The sequence below is a fragment of the Falco peregrinus genome, chromosome 9, assembly GCF_023634155.1.
Source record: "Falco peregrinus isolate bFalPer1 chromosome 9, bFalPer1.pri, whole genome shotgun sequence".
NCBI classification, from domain to species: Eukaryota; Metazoa; Chordata; class Aves; order Falconiformes; family Falconidae; genus Falco; species Falco peregrinus.
This window is the reverse complement of record NC_073729.1, coordinates 10,095,232-10,111,496: the sequence shown is the minus strand read 5'-3', so window position 1 is coordinate 10,111,496 and position 16,265 is coordinate 10,095,232. Positions and strand designations below refer to the sequence as shown.

The window sequence follows — 16,265 nt, the reverse complement described above, 5'->3', positions numbered from 1 at the left end:
GCGCTGGCGCCGCGGCGACCGGCCGCTGTCGGGGTGCGGGGTCTGCGGGGGGGCCGCCGCCTGAAAGGCGAGAGGCGCGCTCTGCTAGGCGTTCCTCAGGCCGGCTTTCCCAGGAGATGGCTCTGTGCCCAGTACCCCCATGTCTCTAGGCAGCCTGTGGTGGAGCCTCAAAATGCCCGTGGGTGGCTTTTCCCTCCGTGTTCCCCAGGCGGTCCTATCCCCGAGATCAGCTTTCTGCTGTGTGAGCAGTGCGGTGACGCTTTCTTCTCGCTGCTGTTTTGCAAACTAAAACTTGTGGTGCAGAGGTCCGATGTTACTTCAGTTACTTAGTAGCTTAATCGGCCGTTTGGACTTGACTGTAGAGTACGTAACTGCTGCTACGCCAAATGCGCGTTTCGTGATCTGCTGCTTCTCGAGACAAAGCAGTCACATTCCGCTCATAGCTTGTAAAATGTATCACTAAAGGAATCATTTAATCATGCGGTACTTGGAGAAAAAATGGCTTTTTTGTAATGCAAGTGCTTCTGGGGCGTGGACGGTAAGTTTGAGGTTCTTACTTTATCAATCACTGATTCCCTTGTCTCTCCTCCCTCACCCTCGTTGGAAAACGTGGCTGTAATGGTGAAACTGAGCTTCCTGTGAGTGTAGCCAGTATTGCATAAATTTTCCTCCCTTTTATGAAGTTTAGTGTTTCAGGGCTCCCATTCTCTTAACAAACGTTTGTGCTTTTATTGTAAGTTAGATACTATGGCTGCTAGTAAAACAGCTATAATATGAATGCTTGATTTGTCTTTCTAGGTTTTGTTTTTCCCCACCCCGTCAATTTAATTTTATTCTTTTGAAGATTCTTCGTTGTCAAGCCGCCAAAGTGGAGAGTGCGATTGCAGAAGGGGGTGCTTCTCGTTTCAGGTACTAGTGTTTGGTTTTTGCCTCTTTTTTTTTTTTTTTTTTTTTTTGCCCCTTCATTGGTTGGTTTGGGGTTTTCTTTTTGTTTGAATACTTGGCGGTGGAAACTGTCTTTCAAGGAGAATTTAAACTTGTTCTAGTTTTATACCAAAACTGACATGTAATTGAAAGCATGGGGATTTTGAATTACATAAGATTACATGACTGTTTTTAATTAACAGTGCTTCTTCAGGCGGAGGAGGTGGTAGGGGTGCACCTCAGCACTATCCCAAGACTGCCAGCAACAGGTATGTCATCTTGCTTTTTGCCTTGGCATGATTTTAAAGCCAGAGAATGCTTTGTGGTGAATACGGAGTTGAAAATAGAGTATCTTTAAAGCTGTGCTGGGAATATCTACTGAGTTCACGATGTGTTGATGTGCTCCAGTCTGTGGCCGGATAGCATATGATCTGTTCAGAGTGATAGGAGGTGCGCAGACTTCTTTCATGCCTTTCGCTTTAGAAGTTCAGAGGGTTTTCTTGAGTGGCTGTATTAAGTGAATACTTGTAAAGAGATGTGGCGTTGGCAGGGTTAAGTGCATGCGCTTAGTAACAGACTTAGCCTAAGTAAGGCAATACTGAAAGGTTAAAAGGTCAGTTTCTGAAACTTTCTGGTTTACAACCATTCCTAAAACTTTATAGCGAGTTCCTGGGGAAAACCCCAGGGCAAAACGCTCAGAAATGGATTCCTTCACGAAGCACTAGACGAGATGACGACTCCGCAAATGACAAAGAACGACATGATGCAATCTTCAGGAAAGTAAGAGGGTAAGCTCGTCATAAAATGTCTCTTTGGGTTTTTTTTCTTTCTGTAATGTTAAATTCAGCAACATACATCTCTGATAAATGGGCTGGAGAAAAGGAAGACATATGGGTCTCAAGTTCTGGGGGTGGGGGCCATGTGGTGCTCTTTGGAAGAAAGGCAGAAACTGATAGGCCAGTAGCAGCAAACACTTAAGATGTAATTCTTGTGAGAGGGTTGGTCTTGTTGATAGTGTTTCGCATTCTAAATACCTCCTCAGAAAAAGAGCGGAGTGGAAAGTATGTCTTCAATTTTTATTAAATAGATTCAAGAAGTAAAGGTAGATTTGGGTCTAAACTCTGCCGTAGCATACATGCAGTATCTTACAGATTCTTATTTTTGTTTGTTCCTCTTCAGCATACTAAATAAGCTTACTCCTGAAAAGTTTGACAAGCTATGCCTTGAGCTCCTCAATGTGGGTGTAGAATCTAAGCTCATCCTAAAAGGGGTCATACTGCTGGTATGTTGGCTGCATTTCTTTTAACTACATTTTGCTTGCATGTTAAAAACAAAAAGGGTTGTCTGTTTTTTAATGGGATGCAGAAGTAACAGGGCTAATGCAATGTTTAATGATCCAGACCTACAGAAATGCCATTCCTACTTTGTGCAAAAAGGATATACTGAGGAAGGAGTAGACCTAATGCTCCTAAACTTTGAGTTTTAGAAGTCTCGGGAATCATTAGATGTCACGAGTATTTATTTTTTTAATTGAAGATGTTAGTCAGCAGTCTCAGTTTCCTGGCCTCCCCTCTTAGTGTTACACTGATAAACAAGCCTAATGGTCTTGGAAAAGCTACCACAGGTGACCTCTTGGTATGCTGATCATTAACTATCATGTCACTTTGTTTAATCTGAGATCAGATTGGCAATCCTGATGTGGGTGTTCTGATGCTGAACTTCAAGTTTGTCTCATATGTTGGTTAAGGATCCAGTAGCATAGAACAGCTTCTTTCCTTTGCCTTCAGCATTTAAGATCAGTGTTAATGCAAAATCCACTATTTCTGTGTGCTTGAAATGGCAAAAAAAAATGTTGTAGATCACACAGAGTGGTAATATTGCAGCATGTGTCTTGCAGCTTACTTTTCTGATAATGGTTGCATATTACTATGTCAAACCTTACTCAGAATCGCTGTATTTAGATCGTAGACAAAGCCCTTGAAGAGCCCAAGTATAGCTCACTGTATGCTCAACTATGTCTGCGACTGGCAGAAGATGCACCCAACTTTGATGGCCCATCAGCAGAGAGTCATCCAGGACAGAAGCAAAGCACAGTGAGTATATCTTTCAGCCTGGAGTAATAAATTTGGCTGGCATATATAGTTGCACTGATGGACTCAAGTGTTCTGTTTTCTTCTCCTAGACATTCAGACGCCTCCTAATATCTAAACTTCAAGATGAATTTGAAAACCGAACCAGAAATGTTGATAGTAAGCTTTAACACCACTTCAATATGGAACTTACTTACCTTTTCTTTTCACAGCCATGTTAAACATGCTTCTTTGTTTTCCAGTCTATGATAAGCACGATGGTCCCCTCCTCCCTGAGGAGGAGGAACAGAGAGCCATTGCCAAGATCAAGATGCTGGGGAACATCAAATTCATTGGAGAACTTGGCAAGCTTGATCTTATTCATGAATCTATCCTTCATAAGTGCATCAAAACAGTGAGTATTCAGATTGGGTGGGGGCAAAGAACAAAATAGGAGTTAAACTAAAAAACTTAAATTTTTAGGCTGCTCTAGGAATCTTGGAACATAAAATGCCCCAAAAATGTTTCCTGTCAGTTATCTAACCCCCACTATTTGAAATGAAAGATCTTGGTGTGATGAACAATTACAGTTGGCTGTGTTCAAAGCCATGGGAATTGTCTCCATGTAGTTTGGCCTAGACAGGAGTATCACAGCTACTATAAAGCACATACATGTATGAGTAATAAGTACTTGAGTTAGCAAGTCTTCAAAACCAATTTTCAAGTCCATTTGTCCTTAAGAGAAGATGGAAGGTTTCTGTGTGTGTCTATAAAATTGTCACTTACTATATACTGTTATTTATAATACATTGAAATGGCCAATTCTCCTTTAATATTTCAGCTTTTGGAAAAGAAGAAGAGAGTCCAACTCAAAGATATGGGGGAGGATTTGGAGTGCCTCTGTCAGATAATGAGGACAGTGGGACCTAGATTAGACCATGCAAAAGCCAAGGTATGTGCATATCTGCTGCAGCCATCAAGCTAGTTAAAGTCTATAGCCAAGACTTCTAATTGCCTGAACATTGCGTACCGAACATTGTATTGATGAGTACAACACTGAGGCTATGACTTCGAGAAAGCAAGAGTAGAAGGTCTTCATAGCCAGAGGAGCCAGTCTTCAAAATGGGCTTAAATGTCTTTCCAGAGTGCAGTTAGGGACATAAGGAGGTCATAAAAGTGAGATTTGTTTCCTAAATGCTACTTGAAAAGATGTGGTGAAGAACAGTGTTCTGAACACAGCTAGGTGATCTGACAGATGGCAAGGCTTTGATTTGCGAGTTCTGAACGTAAACTTGAAGTGGTGTCATAGTAATGAGAATTCAGCAGGCTGTCGTCTCTGACTCAGATGAGATGTCTTACGCTTTCCTTAAGCTCTGCTACTATCAAGGACACTGACATGGCAGGAAAGGGCAGTCTGGTTTATTATTTGATCTTGGATATTTGTCTTGAATGTGGTCAGCTTTCCTAAAAATAAGCAAGACATTGATACACTTGGCCCTTAACTTGTAACATCACTTTTGTTCCCCCAGTCCTTAATGGATCAGTACTTTGCCCGTATGCGCTCCTTGATGTCAAGTAAGGAATTGCCAGCAAGGATTCGTTTCCTGCTGCAGGTATGGTGATAAAATGGCTTATACTTCCTTTTTTGTCACAAATTTATCTTGAATCCTTTGCTAATAATCTGTTATGTTCCAAGGATACTGTGGAGTTGAGAGAACACAACTGGGTTCCTCGCAAAGCTTTTCTTGACAATGGACCAAAGACTATCAATCAAATCCGTCAAGATGCAGTAAAAGTAAGTCTTGTGCTTGGCTTCTGCTCAAGTGTTAAGTGGATCCTTATGCTGTTTATACTCCATGTCATAAAACCTAGGCTGTGCTCCTAAGATTAGTTCTTGGAGTGGAGTATGACAGTAAGGAGTTACGGGTTAAAATCGGATGGGCTTACATAGTTCAGGGCTAAAAACTTGACTTCCTGAGAGGCTATTACTCCAAACTGACCAAAATTATAATTCCTGTTTTAAAGGATCTGGGAGTTTTTATTCCTGCTCCTATGTCTCAAGGGATGAGAAGTGACTTCTTTCTGGAGGGACCCTTTATGCCACCCAGGATGAAACTTGACAGGGACCCACTCGGAGGGCTTGCTGATATGTTTGGACAAATGCCAGGTACACTAAAACTGCAGGGCTGAGGTGGTGACTGTGGCTGTACTGTGTTAAACAGGAACTAAAATTGTCTTTTGTCTCCCATATGATACAGGTAGTGGAATTGGTACTGGTCCAGGGGTTATTCAGGACAGATTTTCACCCACCATGGGACGCCATCGTTCAAACCAACTTTTCAATGGCCATGGGGGTCACCTCATGCCTTCTGCTCAATCCCAGTTTGGAGAACTAGGCAAATCTTTTCTGAAAAGTCAGGTAAGGAGGGTGTTCACGGCATGACTTCAGCTTTTTTAGAAGCTCTTCTACAGATGCGTATGTTATGGATTGTAGTCTGCTTATGTTGAAAGACTTCTCAGATTTGAGTCTGATTAAGAACTGATGCTCAGCTGATACAAAAAAAATTCTAAACTCACTTTTTAAATTGTGCAAGAGATGCAAGGAATACACTTTTTTTTTTTTACTGCAAGAAAAGGTGCATGTGGCTTTGGTGGGTCAGAATGGTGTGTTTTATTTAAAAGATAGCCCTGTTTTTAGGGATAGGTGCTACTCTCCCACCACCCCTGCTCCTTCTTTCTCCCTTCCTGGCAAATAGAATCTTTGTTCCTCTGGTCCCTCTGGTACTACTTACCATATGATGTACGCCACTCCATCATCTGCACTTCTTTCTCTATATCTCCCTTTCTGAAATAGGGGCAAAGCCAGCTCTACCATAACCAGAATCAGGGACTCTTATCCCAGCAACAAGGACAGTCGAAGGATATGCCACCTCGGTTTTCTAAGAAAGGACAGCTTAATGCAGATGAGGTACATTACATGCCTACATTACTTAAAGCCTATTCTAAATATTGCCCAATGATTATAGCAAGACGCGTTATTATGAGGACTAATGCTGGAACTCTTTCTCCTCCTCCTCCTCCTCCTCCTCTTCTTTGTCCCTTCCTCTTTCACCTTACCCCTCACTTTTCTTAGGGTGTCCAGCGTCCTATGAGCAAGACTGAGATATGAGGGCAATTTCTTGGGGTGTCCCTTCCTTCCCCCACACCTCCCCAAGAACACTACTCTGACATCAGTTCCCATGCATCATATTGATAACGATACGTTTAATTAAAACTTACGAAAAAAACTAAACTTTAGAAACCATGAAGTGCTGGACCAGGCTAAATTTTTAATTTTTTTTTTAAGAACTGGCTAATAACAAAAATGTCAAACACAAAGTAAACTGCATTGTTATTTCGAGTGATACAAGAAATCAGACTTGTATCCTGATTTCTGAGCAATTGGTAGAGTTTTATCTTGCCTCTGAAATACATCAGCAAATATGCAAAGTATCTTCTTGGGTCTCTAACATACTGCATCTAAAAGGAGCAATTCCAGATACTGATACCAATGGAATTAAATACCAGTGATTTGCAGCAAGTTGTGATTCATAGTCATGCTTGTGGGTGAATTAAGCCCACAGTACACATGTGGCTTAATCTGTATTTGAGTGAACAAGTCATGCTTTGGTGGGATTGGTTGCTGTGAGTCCATGGCTGTGTATACTTGGTTGGAATACTTGAAACAGTTTGAGGTCTTTTTTCCTGACTTATCTCTACAGATTAGCCTGAGACCTGCTCAGTCTTTTCTAATGAATAAAAACCAAGTGCCAAAGCTTCAGCCCCAGATAACTATGATTCCTCCCAGTGCTCAACCACCACGCACTCAGACACCACCTTTGGGACAGGTAAATACTAAAATTGCTCTGTTTTGTTGGCCATACTTGATTTCTTCATGCATGTAAGACTTGGATCGGTTTTTAATAGCGGAGGGGAGAGACAGGTGTCACTGCACAAAGCAGAAATATGAAACTAACCTGAAAACTAATCTGGCTGCTATCTGCCTTTGTATCTGTTTGGTGTTTTTTAAACTTCACGTAAATGTAGGTAGGTGTACTGCAAAGAAACAAATTCTGGTATGTTTTTTCAGCCTCCTCAACTTGGTCTTAAAACAAATCCACCACTTATACAAGAAAAGCCTGCAAAGACCACCAAGAAACCACCTCCTTCTAAAGAAGAGCTACTTAAACAAACTGTAAGTTAAGTATGTAATAGTGCTGCTTAAAACTGTGTGTGTTTTTTAAAAAAATGAATGTATGTTTTTAACTAGGCTTTTTTTTCTAGGAAGCTGTTGTGACTGAGTATCTGAACAATGGAAACGCTAATGATGCTGTCAATACTGTGAGAGAGATGAGAGCTCCAAAACACTTCATTCCTGAGATGTTGAGCAAAGTAATCATTCAATCCCTAGATAGGTCAGACGAAGACAAAGAGAAAGCAAGTACTTTGATCAGCTTGCTCAAGCAGGAGGGAATAGCCACAAGTGACAACTTCATGCAGGTACTGCAGTCTGATAGGCTGCTGTCCTTGTTGATGGTCTGTTCCTGGTGTTTAGCTTGCATAAAGGCAGGATGCAAAGTTTTCTTAAGTCCTGTGGATGTAACAAAAATGGGGAACCCCTCGGCAAAGGGATATAACGCAGAAAATAAACATAGGGCTCCTATGTAGTAGTATTGTGCACAACAAAATTCCAAAATACCTTATTAACTTGTGTGTTTACCATTTCTTAGGCATTCCTGAATGTATTGGACCAGTGCCCCAAACTGGAGGTGGACATCCCATTGGTGAAATCCTACTTAGCACAGTTTGCAGCTCGTGCCATTATTTCAGAACTGGTGAGCATTTCCGAACTGGCTCAACCACTGGAAAGTGGCACCCATTTCCCTCTCTTCCTGCTCTGCCTTCAGCAGTTAGCTAAGTTACAAGATCGTGAATGGCTAACAGAATTATTCCAACAAAGCAAAGTGAATATGCAGAAAATGTTACCAGGTAAGAGTTACCACATGGCTCTAATGACACCTCATGTTAGTGTATGCGCTACTCCAGGGTTTTCTAACAGCAGAGTAAAATAACATAGAGTGGTGTTTAGATGCAATCAGCTGTCAAGCTTCCTTAGGAATGGTGTTTCTAAAGAGGTGCTTAGACCTATGAACCATTGATTATAGATTTGATTAGCGCTGGTGCTGAAGTGTGTCTGTCTGTCTTCTCAGAAATTGACCAGAACAAGGACCGCATGCTGGAGATCTTAGAAGGGAAGGGGCTTAGTTTCTTGTTCCCACTTCTGAAACTGGAGAAGGAACTGCTAAAGCAAATAAAATCGGATCCATCCCCTCAAGCCATCTACAAGTGGATTAAAGATAACATTTCACCCAAACTTCATGTAGATAAAGGATTTGTGAATATATTGATGACCAGGTGAGATACTATCCTGACCTAGCGCAGGCATGTATTTCGTTAAGCTACCAGTAAGTCACTGACTCTGTAAAGGCTGACGTGTAGCTCTGTACAGAAAGGGTATGAAGGGAGACAAATTGTTCGGAGTGAACTTCCTTTGTATTAAGCACCCGTTGTATTTACAAAGAAATGTAAATCTCCAGGCTTGGATCAGTGAAGTGTAGCTTCTCCTCGGAAAGAAACCTATACCTGTGTATTCTTTTTTTTTTTTTTTGAAATGTTTCAGAACTGTGAGCACCACAGAAATCCTAGTTTTGCTTCTGCACAGTCAGCCACAATACTGATCTGCTGTGCATGCGCTTAACTGCTGATAAAAGCAGGAAGGCGTTTTTAGTAATGGCTAGTAAACTGAGCTTGACAGTACTCAACGTTTTTGAGAACATGAAATTTAGCTGCTATATCTTAGTTCACAGAGCTTCACTGTTGTTGTTGTTCAGTTTCTTGCAGTATATTTCTAGTGAAGTAAACCCACCTAGTGACGAATCGGATTCTTCATCTGCTCCATCTAAAGAGCAGCTAGAGCAGGAAAAACAACTGCTTCTTTCCTTCAAACCGGTAATGCAGAAGTTCCTCCATGACCATGTTGATCTGCAAGTGAGTGCTTTATATGCACTCCAGGTGCACTGCTACAACAATAATTTTCCAAAAGGTATGCGCATCAAGATGTTGCTGAAATGTAACTTGAGTAGTCATGGCTTTCAGTTTCTTACTCAGCTAGGCTGTTCAGAAGGCCATAAAGCTAACTGAAGTTTAAATTTACTTCCACAGGCATGTTACTGCGCTTCTTTGTTCATTTCTATGACATGGAAATCATTGAAGAAGAAGCTTTCTTGGCATGGAAGGAAGATATTACTCAAGAGTTTCCAGGGAAAGGCAAAGCTTTATTCCAGGTAAACTTCCTAATATTAAGGACACTTGTGATCTCTGCTGGACTTGAGTGTTTGAGAATGCTTTCAGACAGTGTTAAAAGACTTAGTATTTTAGTTATGGAGCATTTCACTAGAAAGGAGTGTGGCAAGATAAACTACATCTGTAACTAGAGACATACATCTAGTGCTGAGTGTGGCTGAAAGACATTTCGAATTATTTGGGGGGCAGGGGGGAGCAGTGTTTTGCAGAAGTATACAGTGGGGAAATAATTCCTGCTCCCTTAAACCCGTTTTATGTAACTGCAGGTAAACCAGTGGCTAACCTGGCTGGAAACTGCTGAAGAAGAAGAATCTGAAGAAGAAGCTGACTAAAGAACCAGCCAAAGCCTTAAATTGTGCAAACATACTGTTGCTATGATGTAACTGCATTTGACCTAACCACTGCGAAAATTCATTCCGCTGTAATGTTTCACAATATTTAAAGCAGAAGTATGTCAATAGGATATCCTCTGCAAAAGGTTTTTGTAGTATGTCTTAATAGTCTACAATAAAAATATTTTAGAGTATCTTTAATGTTTAGGTAACAGTGTATTAGCAGCATGCAATAATTACATCATAAGTTCTCGAGCAGAAGCAGTCTGTTGCAAGGGTCTTCTTTGCTGCCAGTTATCATAGGCTGTTTTTAAGTTAGAAAACTGAATAGCAACACTGAATACTGTAGAAATGCACTTTGCTCAGTGTAATACTTGAGTTGTTGCAATATTTGATTATCCATTTGGTTGTTACAGAGAATCCTTAACTGTAATCGATGGTTGTTGCCGTAATAGTATATTGCCTGTATTTCTACCTCTAGTAATGGGCTTTATGTGCTAGGTTTTAATATCCTTGAGCCTGGGCAAGTGCACAAGTCTTTTTTTTTAAAAGAAACAGTTTACTTGCACAAAAACTGATCAGCTGAGGAGATGGTTTAATGCCCTTTTGGAAGAGGTTTTTGTGGGTGTGAAACATGACATCGTGAGAAATTTGAATTGGTCCCTCTATTATAGTACTGAAATTAAGTCTACTTAATTTATCGAGACATGTTCATGCCCTGATTTTATATACTTGTATCTATCAATAAACATTGTGATACTTGACTTGTTTCTGAATGTCTCCCAGTAGAAAAGCTTTGATTGACAACTAGGTTACTTAACAGAAGGAAGCATCAGTGGGAGTTGACTTAGACTGGGACCATCCTAAGATCCTTTATGTACCAATTGTCTTAATATGCAAGTGAATTTGAAATAACGTCACAGACAAGACTAGACACTACAGATTTGCTGTGACAGGAGGAAAATTAAGAAATTGTGCTGAAGGTAATAGTAGGAGTTTGCCTTGTGGTCCAATCTATGTTTTATCAGTGAGTATGTGCTTTTTAACTTCCTAATGCTTTGAACTTCCCCAGGTCACATGCATGTCTTTAATCAAGTGGCACTGACTTATTAGCTGCCTGTTTCTCAAATCAAATTGGCAAAAAGGAGAAAGAAAAAAAAAAAAGAACTGAAAAGAGTTCAATGTTGCATTGTATAGGCTTGGAATGTCATCTATTAAATACTCAAAATATCTTACTTCCTAGAACCTTGTCCCTAGTGATTTATTTTTTTTTCCCCCCGCTCATTGATACTAAATACTTTTAACTCCTGAGAGCTGGTGTGTTTATAATAGCAAAACAGGAGTGTCTCTGAAACTTGGTTTTGCCAGCGGTGGAAGTGCTTTAGCTTACAGACGGTCTTGTGCATTGCAAGTGGAGCATGAGAAGACTACTAGAGATGGTGAATGGGCTTGCTTTGAGGGAAGGGGCGAGTTGCACTGATGCATTTTAAGAGTGCTATGTCTGGGGCAGTGGCTCTGTTTCTGGCAACTTGCTGTGGAAGGCAGGCTTCCTAACCTGCCTTTTACCAAGTGTTGTAAACCTCTTGTGCTTGCAAGTCGGATTGCTTCAGTGAGTTCCTCCAGATGCCTCTGTAGCTTGCTGTACAACGTATAGCCCAGTAAGTGGATGTACTGTGATTCAGTAAACGATATTTATAACTGGTATTTAATTCTTGGATTGCTGAGAAAAATTCCATAATACACCGCACTTTGGCAATGCAGACTGTTTAGTATCCAGCAGTGAACAGGAGAACAAGGTAGTTCCGTGGCCCCTAGCTCAAATAAGAGAGGAGGGCCCTAACTCACTTACGCGGCTTGAAGCAAGCTCTTGATGTAGCTGTAACTTCTGCGTAACAGCTGTGAGCAGTAACATCATGGGGCCTTAAACCCCCCACGTGTTCCAGTCACTACGCAGTGTAATATTTCATAAATTGAAGAGTTTCTTACCTGTAGAGTAACATATTTGATGCTGTAGCTATAGGGGCTGCAGGGTTTACCCTCATTTCATGTCTCTGTTCGGGTGGTCAAAGATGCTTCTCAAAGAGATGTCATCATGGTTTAAACACCCTTTATTTTGGGATACAGGAACACAAGCGTAGTTTCAAGGTTCACTTCTAAGCACATTGCTGAAGGTGGCAGTGAGCCACAAGTCATGAAGGAGCGGTCCTGACCAGTAGCTTCAACTGAATTTTCTGTAGAGGTGAGAAAAAGGCAATACTAGGAAAAGGAGGCACAAGTACAACAATTGCAGATCAAAACTTCAGAAGAAGAGAAATGGATCCTGCAGCTATCTTTTGACAAAGTATGGGAGAAGGTTGAGCTGGCAGCTGTAGATTGCTTCAATAGCATAACTGAGTCTTGTATTCTTGCCCAGTCAAAAAAGTAATTGCTGCAGGCTTCTGTACTTAATGCATGGAGGCTTTACTGCTTGGCTTGTTTGTAGCTAGTCACTAAATTAGGAACTCGCAGAGAAAAGTAAAACTCGAAGAACCGTGACCAAAAGTGAGGAATGGAACTTTCCGTGTGGCTTTGAACTATGAGTTGCATTGTACCTCAAATGCAAATAGAGCATACTCAGTTTAAAATAGTGAAGTCAGTCAAAATTAAAACAATATAGCTGATCAATGATAATGGCTTCTATTAGTATTAATTTTGTTAAACGTTTTACCAGAGAATTGGGAAAGTTGCATGTAAAACGCATTTTTGTACCAGTTACAGTCATAAAGTCCCACCTTCTGAAATGCTCAACCACGTTGCAGTTACCTTTCGAAGAAATTTCACTTCCACGTGTCAGAGTTGTCTGGTGCTTTGGCAGCAAAGCAGCGCCAAGCATGTCTGTTGGAACGAGTCAGTCCATACTGGATTACAAGATTCCTGCAGGAGAAGTTCCAGGTTGGTTATTGGAAGTGACTAGTCACTGTGAATGCTCACCTTTTCCAAAAAAAACAAGCATGATAGTCGGACTGCTGCTTGTTGTTGCTCTTTATACCAATAGAAGACTAGATCTCTCTTAAGCAGAAACTGTTCCTTGTGCTTAGTTTTGTATTGAATCTAGGTATTTCAGGAAAGTTTCCTGATCAAAATTTCCAAAAGTCAAAAACCATAATTCTGCACAGGCATTATTTTTCTTGGGGGAGAACTACAGGAAGGAGCCTTATGGGGGTGAGGTAGAGGGTTGGGTACAGACCAAAACATTTTGTGAGTGTGACTTAACTGACTTCTCTTTTTTTTTTTTTTTTTCTTTTTTTTTTTTTTTTTTTAGCAGATGGAAGCTTCCACCTTAGTGCTATTTGGATTTGGAGTATTTTTTTTAATAAATCCAAGTGACAATTGGATAATTTCAGCACAGTCTTGAAGACTAGTTGCTGTGAATTCGTACAATGCATCTGAAGTGTAAATTATCACAGTTCATGTCACAATCCAGACTGGCAGCTGCAGTGACTAGTGCAAGTGAGTTAATGCCATTTAATGTTCTTCTCTTGAAAGCGGTTACAAGAGAGCTGATGGAGCGAAGTGAAGGGTGAGCTGACAGGCCTGCCTGGAGAAGCTTCTGTAGCTGCTGCTTGCTATGATGTTCCTTCAAATACTGCTCGTCTAAGGTCTTAACTACAACAGACGGGTACGTTGGCTTGCCACCGTCATGTGTGTAAGGGGGATTTAGTGTCAGACGCGAGTGTTCCCCTTCCCTACAGTAAATCGTGAGAAGGAGGTTGGTAGTTTTGAGAGGTGATGAATACCAGTAGTGCAACTCCTACAGTTCCCCACCTCGCCCACTTCTGGGTGGGGAACTGACGTGGGGCTGCTTGAGGAGCTCCGTGCAGCTGATGTTTGGCCGAGGTTAAGAGCTGAAGGGCTGTGTGGGGCACAGTGCCACACTGAACTAGGGAAGCGAGGGTGATCGTGGAGGGTGTTGGGGAGAGAATAAAGCAGGAGTACATGCTTTGTACCCTCCTGGAAGGAGCGGGCAGGCTGTAGAAGCGGGTGGTGATGTATGCCTTACGTTGAGGGAACACAGGATTGCTGAGGCGAAAGAATACGCTGTGGTTAAAGCAGGGCCTGAGCTCAAGTATTTAATAGTTCAGCATGTGAGACCCACATGTTAATTTTGAAGAGTTGCTTGTATAATTGGTTGCAATTGGATAAAAACCAGTTTTGAAGCTGGTGGGTGACTTCATACAATTATTATTTGAACAAATAAGGAAAACGGAAATTGGAATGTGAGACCAGGGGCAAAATGCATCAAGATATCACACAGCGTCCTTCATTATCAAAGGTACTTGTGTGAAGCTACTTCTTCCCTTGCCTCACACAAATTGCTGTATCTTCTTGTAGGTTTATCGCTGGTGCTTTTTATCTTCAATGATGTTGGCCAGAGACCAGAAGTATTTAGCAGGCATCTTGCCTCTACAGGCAGATACGGTCTCACTTCAGGGGTAAAGCCTGAAAAATCTCTAAATTGGTACAGTTGCTCACATGTTGTATTTTCAAAATCACAACAAATAACCATATGCAGATGAGACCAGCTGCTTACTGTGACAGGAAAGAAAAAAATTGTACAGCAGGTCTATAGTTGCACATCTTGGGGTTTAGTAGAACTACTCAACGTAACTTAAAAGAGACTATATCAATAGGGCTTAGAGTTCTGCAGAGTTGTTCTGTGTCTGCTTCCAGAACAACCCAGAGAAGACATCCAAAGAAGGCTTGGCATTTCTTCAAAAACTGCTGCATGGAAAAATTTTTCTTATCTAGTAAGACACAACCCACTTAGAGTATCTCCCTGGATCCAGTCCTATTCAGGTACCGCAGAACAGGCTTCACTTTTAAATGACAAAGATCTCTCTGGAACGATCAGGCCTTTACCTCTGAAGTTCAGGGAGTGAGTAAGATTCTTCAGACAGGAGTTCCTTCAGAGGTGTGGCTTTTACTGCGGTGATGTGAAGTGATGCAGGCTCATCTGGATTCATTTTAGAGAGCCCACATCTTATTTCCTCAGATTACATTCAGCTCATAGTTGGAGACCAGCGAAGTGTTACTTCTAATGAGTCTACTAAGCAGCCATGACAACAGTTAGGCTTGGCATGAATATATGGCTGGAGCGAGGAAATGCAACCATCTGAGCGGGGTTTTTATCTTCAAGTATTTCGGAGTTTATAACAATTTAGACCTTGCATTTAGTTCTTGTTTAGGTTAGCAGTGAAAGTGCCTGAAGGATCTGATGTGTGAAGTATGCCCAGAATTTTATTATCTAAGGAGCTGTGCAACACTACCTACGTTTGTGAAAGGAAAAGGGATCTTGTTTGATAAAGTACGTGGAGGATGAAGAGTTTATACAACTTGTTCTGTTACAAAACCAGATGTTTTTCTTCCTGGTAGGATAGTGGAATCTGAGAAACGAAGGGTAAGCGAGCAAGAACATTAGTAAAAACTGAAATAACAGGTGAAAGCTTGATTTGCACCTCTGGCAATTTTGTTTAACCCTCCGAGTAATGATTGCATATCCTTTCACATTTCATAGACGGCTGAAGCTTTAATCACTTCAGCAGTATAGAACACTGGGTGACTGGCCTTTCTCAGAGAGGAATCTTGCAGACTGGAATTAAATGATCAAAACAATACCAAGTTACACCAGAGTTCAGTGTGGTAGAGCCTTGCTTAGTTTCTGCTGTTAGGCAGGACTAGTACTGTCATCTCTTACCACAGGTCCCTAAGCTTTTATGATCAGATACTAGAAAAAGTATATGATTGGAATTGGTCTGTTAACAGGTTTCCTATGTATTAATCAAATTATAAACCCAAAGCCTAATAGGCTTTCTTTTCCTTGGGAATTCACATGATGAAGAAATGAACCTGGCACATTGCTGTGATACTACACTGCCATTATGATTCAGTGATAAGGTGACATCATACAAATACAAATCTGGAAAATCAGTGCACAGCTGCTCCTTCAGAAAACAGTTCTCCACAGCGAAGTCACGAAAGAAGTGCCAAACGTGTGTGTGAGGCAGTCTCCAGCATTCCTTCTGAGCCAGAGGCATAAAGCAGGGGAAGTACTTAACACCTTGCTTTTTTTACATGTGCATATATACACATAGGTGTGTATTTTGTGTATGTACATTAGAGACATATCCCCATTTATTTGTATTTCTTGTGTTTTGCTTAGACAAATGCTATTCAATTTTTACGCTTCTATTGCTTGCTGAGTTAATATTTCAGATCCTGATCAATATGATTAATAGTACAAGCATTACTACTAATCCCTCTTCCCAATATGGCTACAACAAAACGACAGGAACTGTACTGGGGTACAGCTGACAGCTTAACCTTAAATATTATCAGAAGATGTAGCACAGGGAGCGGATCAAGTGTAGGACTGTCTCCATTTTGTATGAAGAAAACTGTCGGGAAGCAGAGCCCTAGCCAAGACTGCGGAGGAAGTGCCAAGTGAGACAAAGCAAGGACCGAGGGGGGGTGTACTGCGCTGCTTGCAGGAGGGCACAGG

The 16,265-nt window shown here is 41.2% G+C and overlaps 1 protein-coding gene and 1 non-coding gene across 3 annotated transcripts; both read left to right on the top strand.

Moving 5' to 3' along the window:
- Nucleotides 1–497: 497 nt before the first annotated feature.
- On the top strand, nt 498–10,491 carry EIF4G2 (eukaryotic translation initiation factor 4 gamma 2). Of its 2 annotated transcripts, XM_055813299.1 has the most exons (22): nt 498–538; nt 799–909; nt 1,128–1,193; nt 1,587–1,712; nt 2,104–2,206; nt 2,886–3,017; nt 3,107–3,173; nt 3,257–3,408; nt 3,835–3,945; nt 4,523–4,606; nt 4,690–4,788; nt 5,019–5,160; nt 5,252–5,412; nt 5,848–5,961; nt 6,755–6,880; nt 7,123–7,227; nt 7,317–7,532; nt 7,763–8,021; nt 8,243–8,447; nt 8,924–9,135; nt 9,255–9,376; nt 9,662–10,491. In XM_055813299.1, the coding sequence occupies exons 1-22, from the start codon at nt 513–515 to the stop codon at nt 9,725–9,727; spliced, it is 2,805 nt and encodes a 934-aa protein (XP_055669274.1). In that variant the 5' UTR covers nt 498–512; the 3' UTR covers nt 9,728–10,491. The 2 variants fall into 2 exon arrangements, with proteins under 2 accessions (XP_055669274.1, XP_055669275.1); XM_055813300.1 differs by lacking the exon at nt 5,848–5,961.
- On the top strand, nt 6,003–6,168 carry LOC114010508 (small nucleolar RNA SNORD97). Its single transcript, XR_003551943.2, has one exon. It is a non-coding gene; the product is annotated as a small nucleolar RNA SNORD97 (small nucleolar RNA).
- Nucleotides 10,492–16,265: the final 5,774 nt, after the last annotated feature.

Excerpts from the sequence above, each read along its gene's own strand:
- EIF4G2 (XM_055813299.1), top strand. The coding sequence starts at position 513 with ATGCAAGTGCTTCTGGGGCGTGGACG. Across the intron at positions 3,409-3,834 it reads TTCATAAGTGCATCAAAACA|CTTTTGGAAAAGAAGAAGAG; the intron begins GTGAGTATTCAG and ends TTAATATTTCAG. Across the intron at positions 8,022-8,242 it reads TATGCAGAAAATGTTACCAG|AAATTGACCAGAACAAGGAC; the intron begins GTAAGAGTTACC and ends CTGTCTTCTCAG.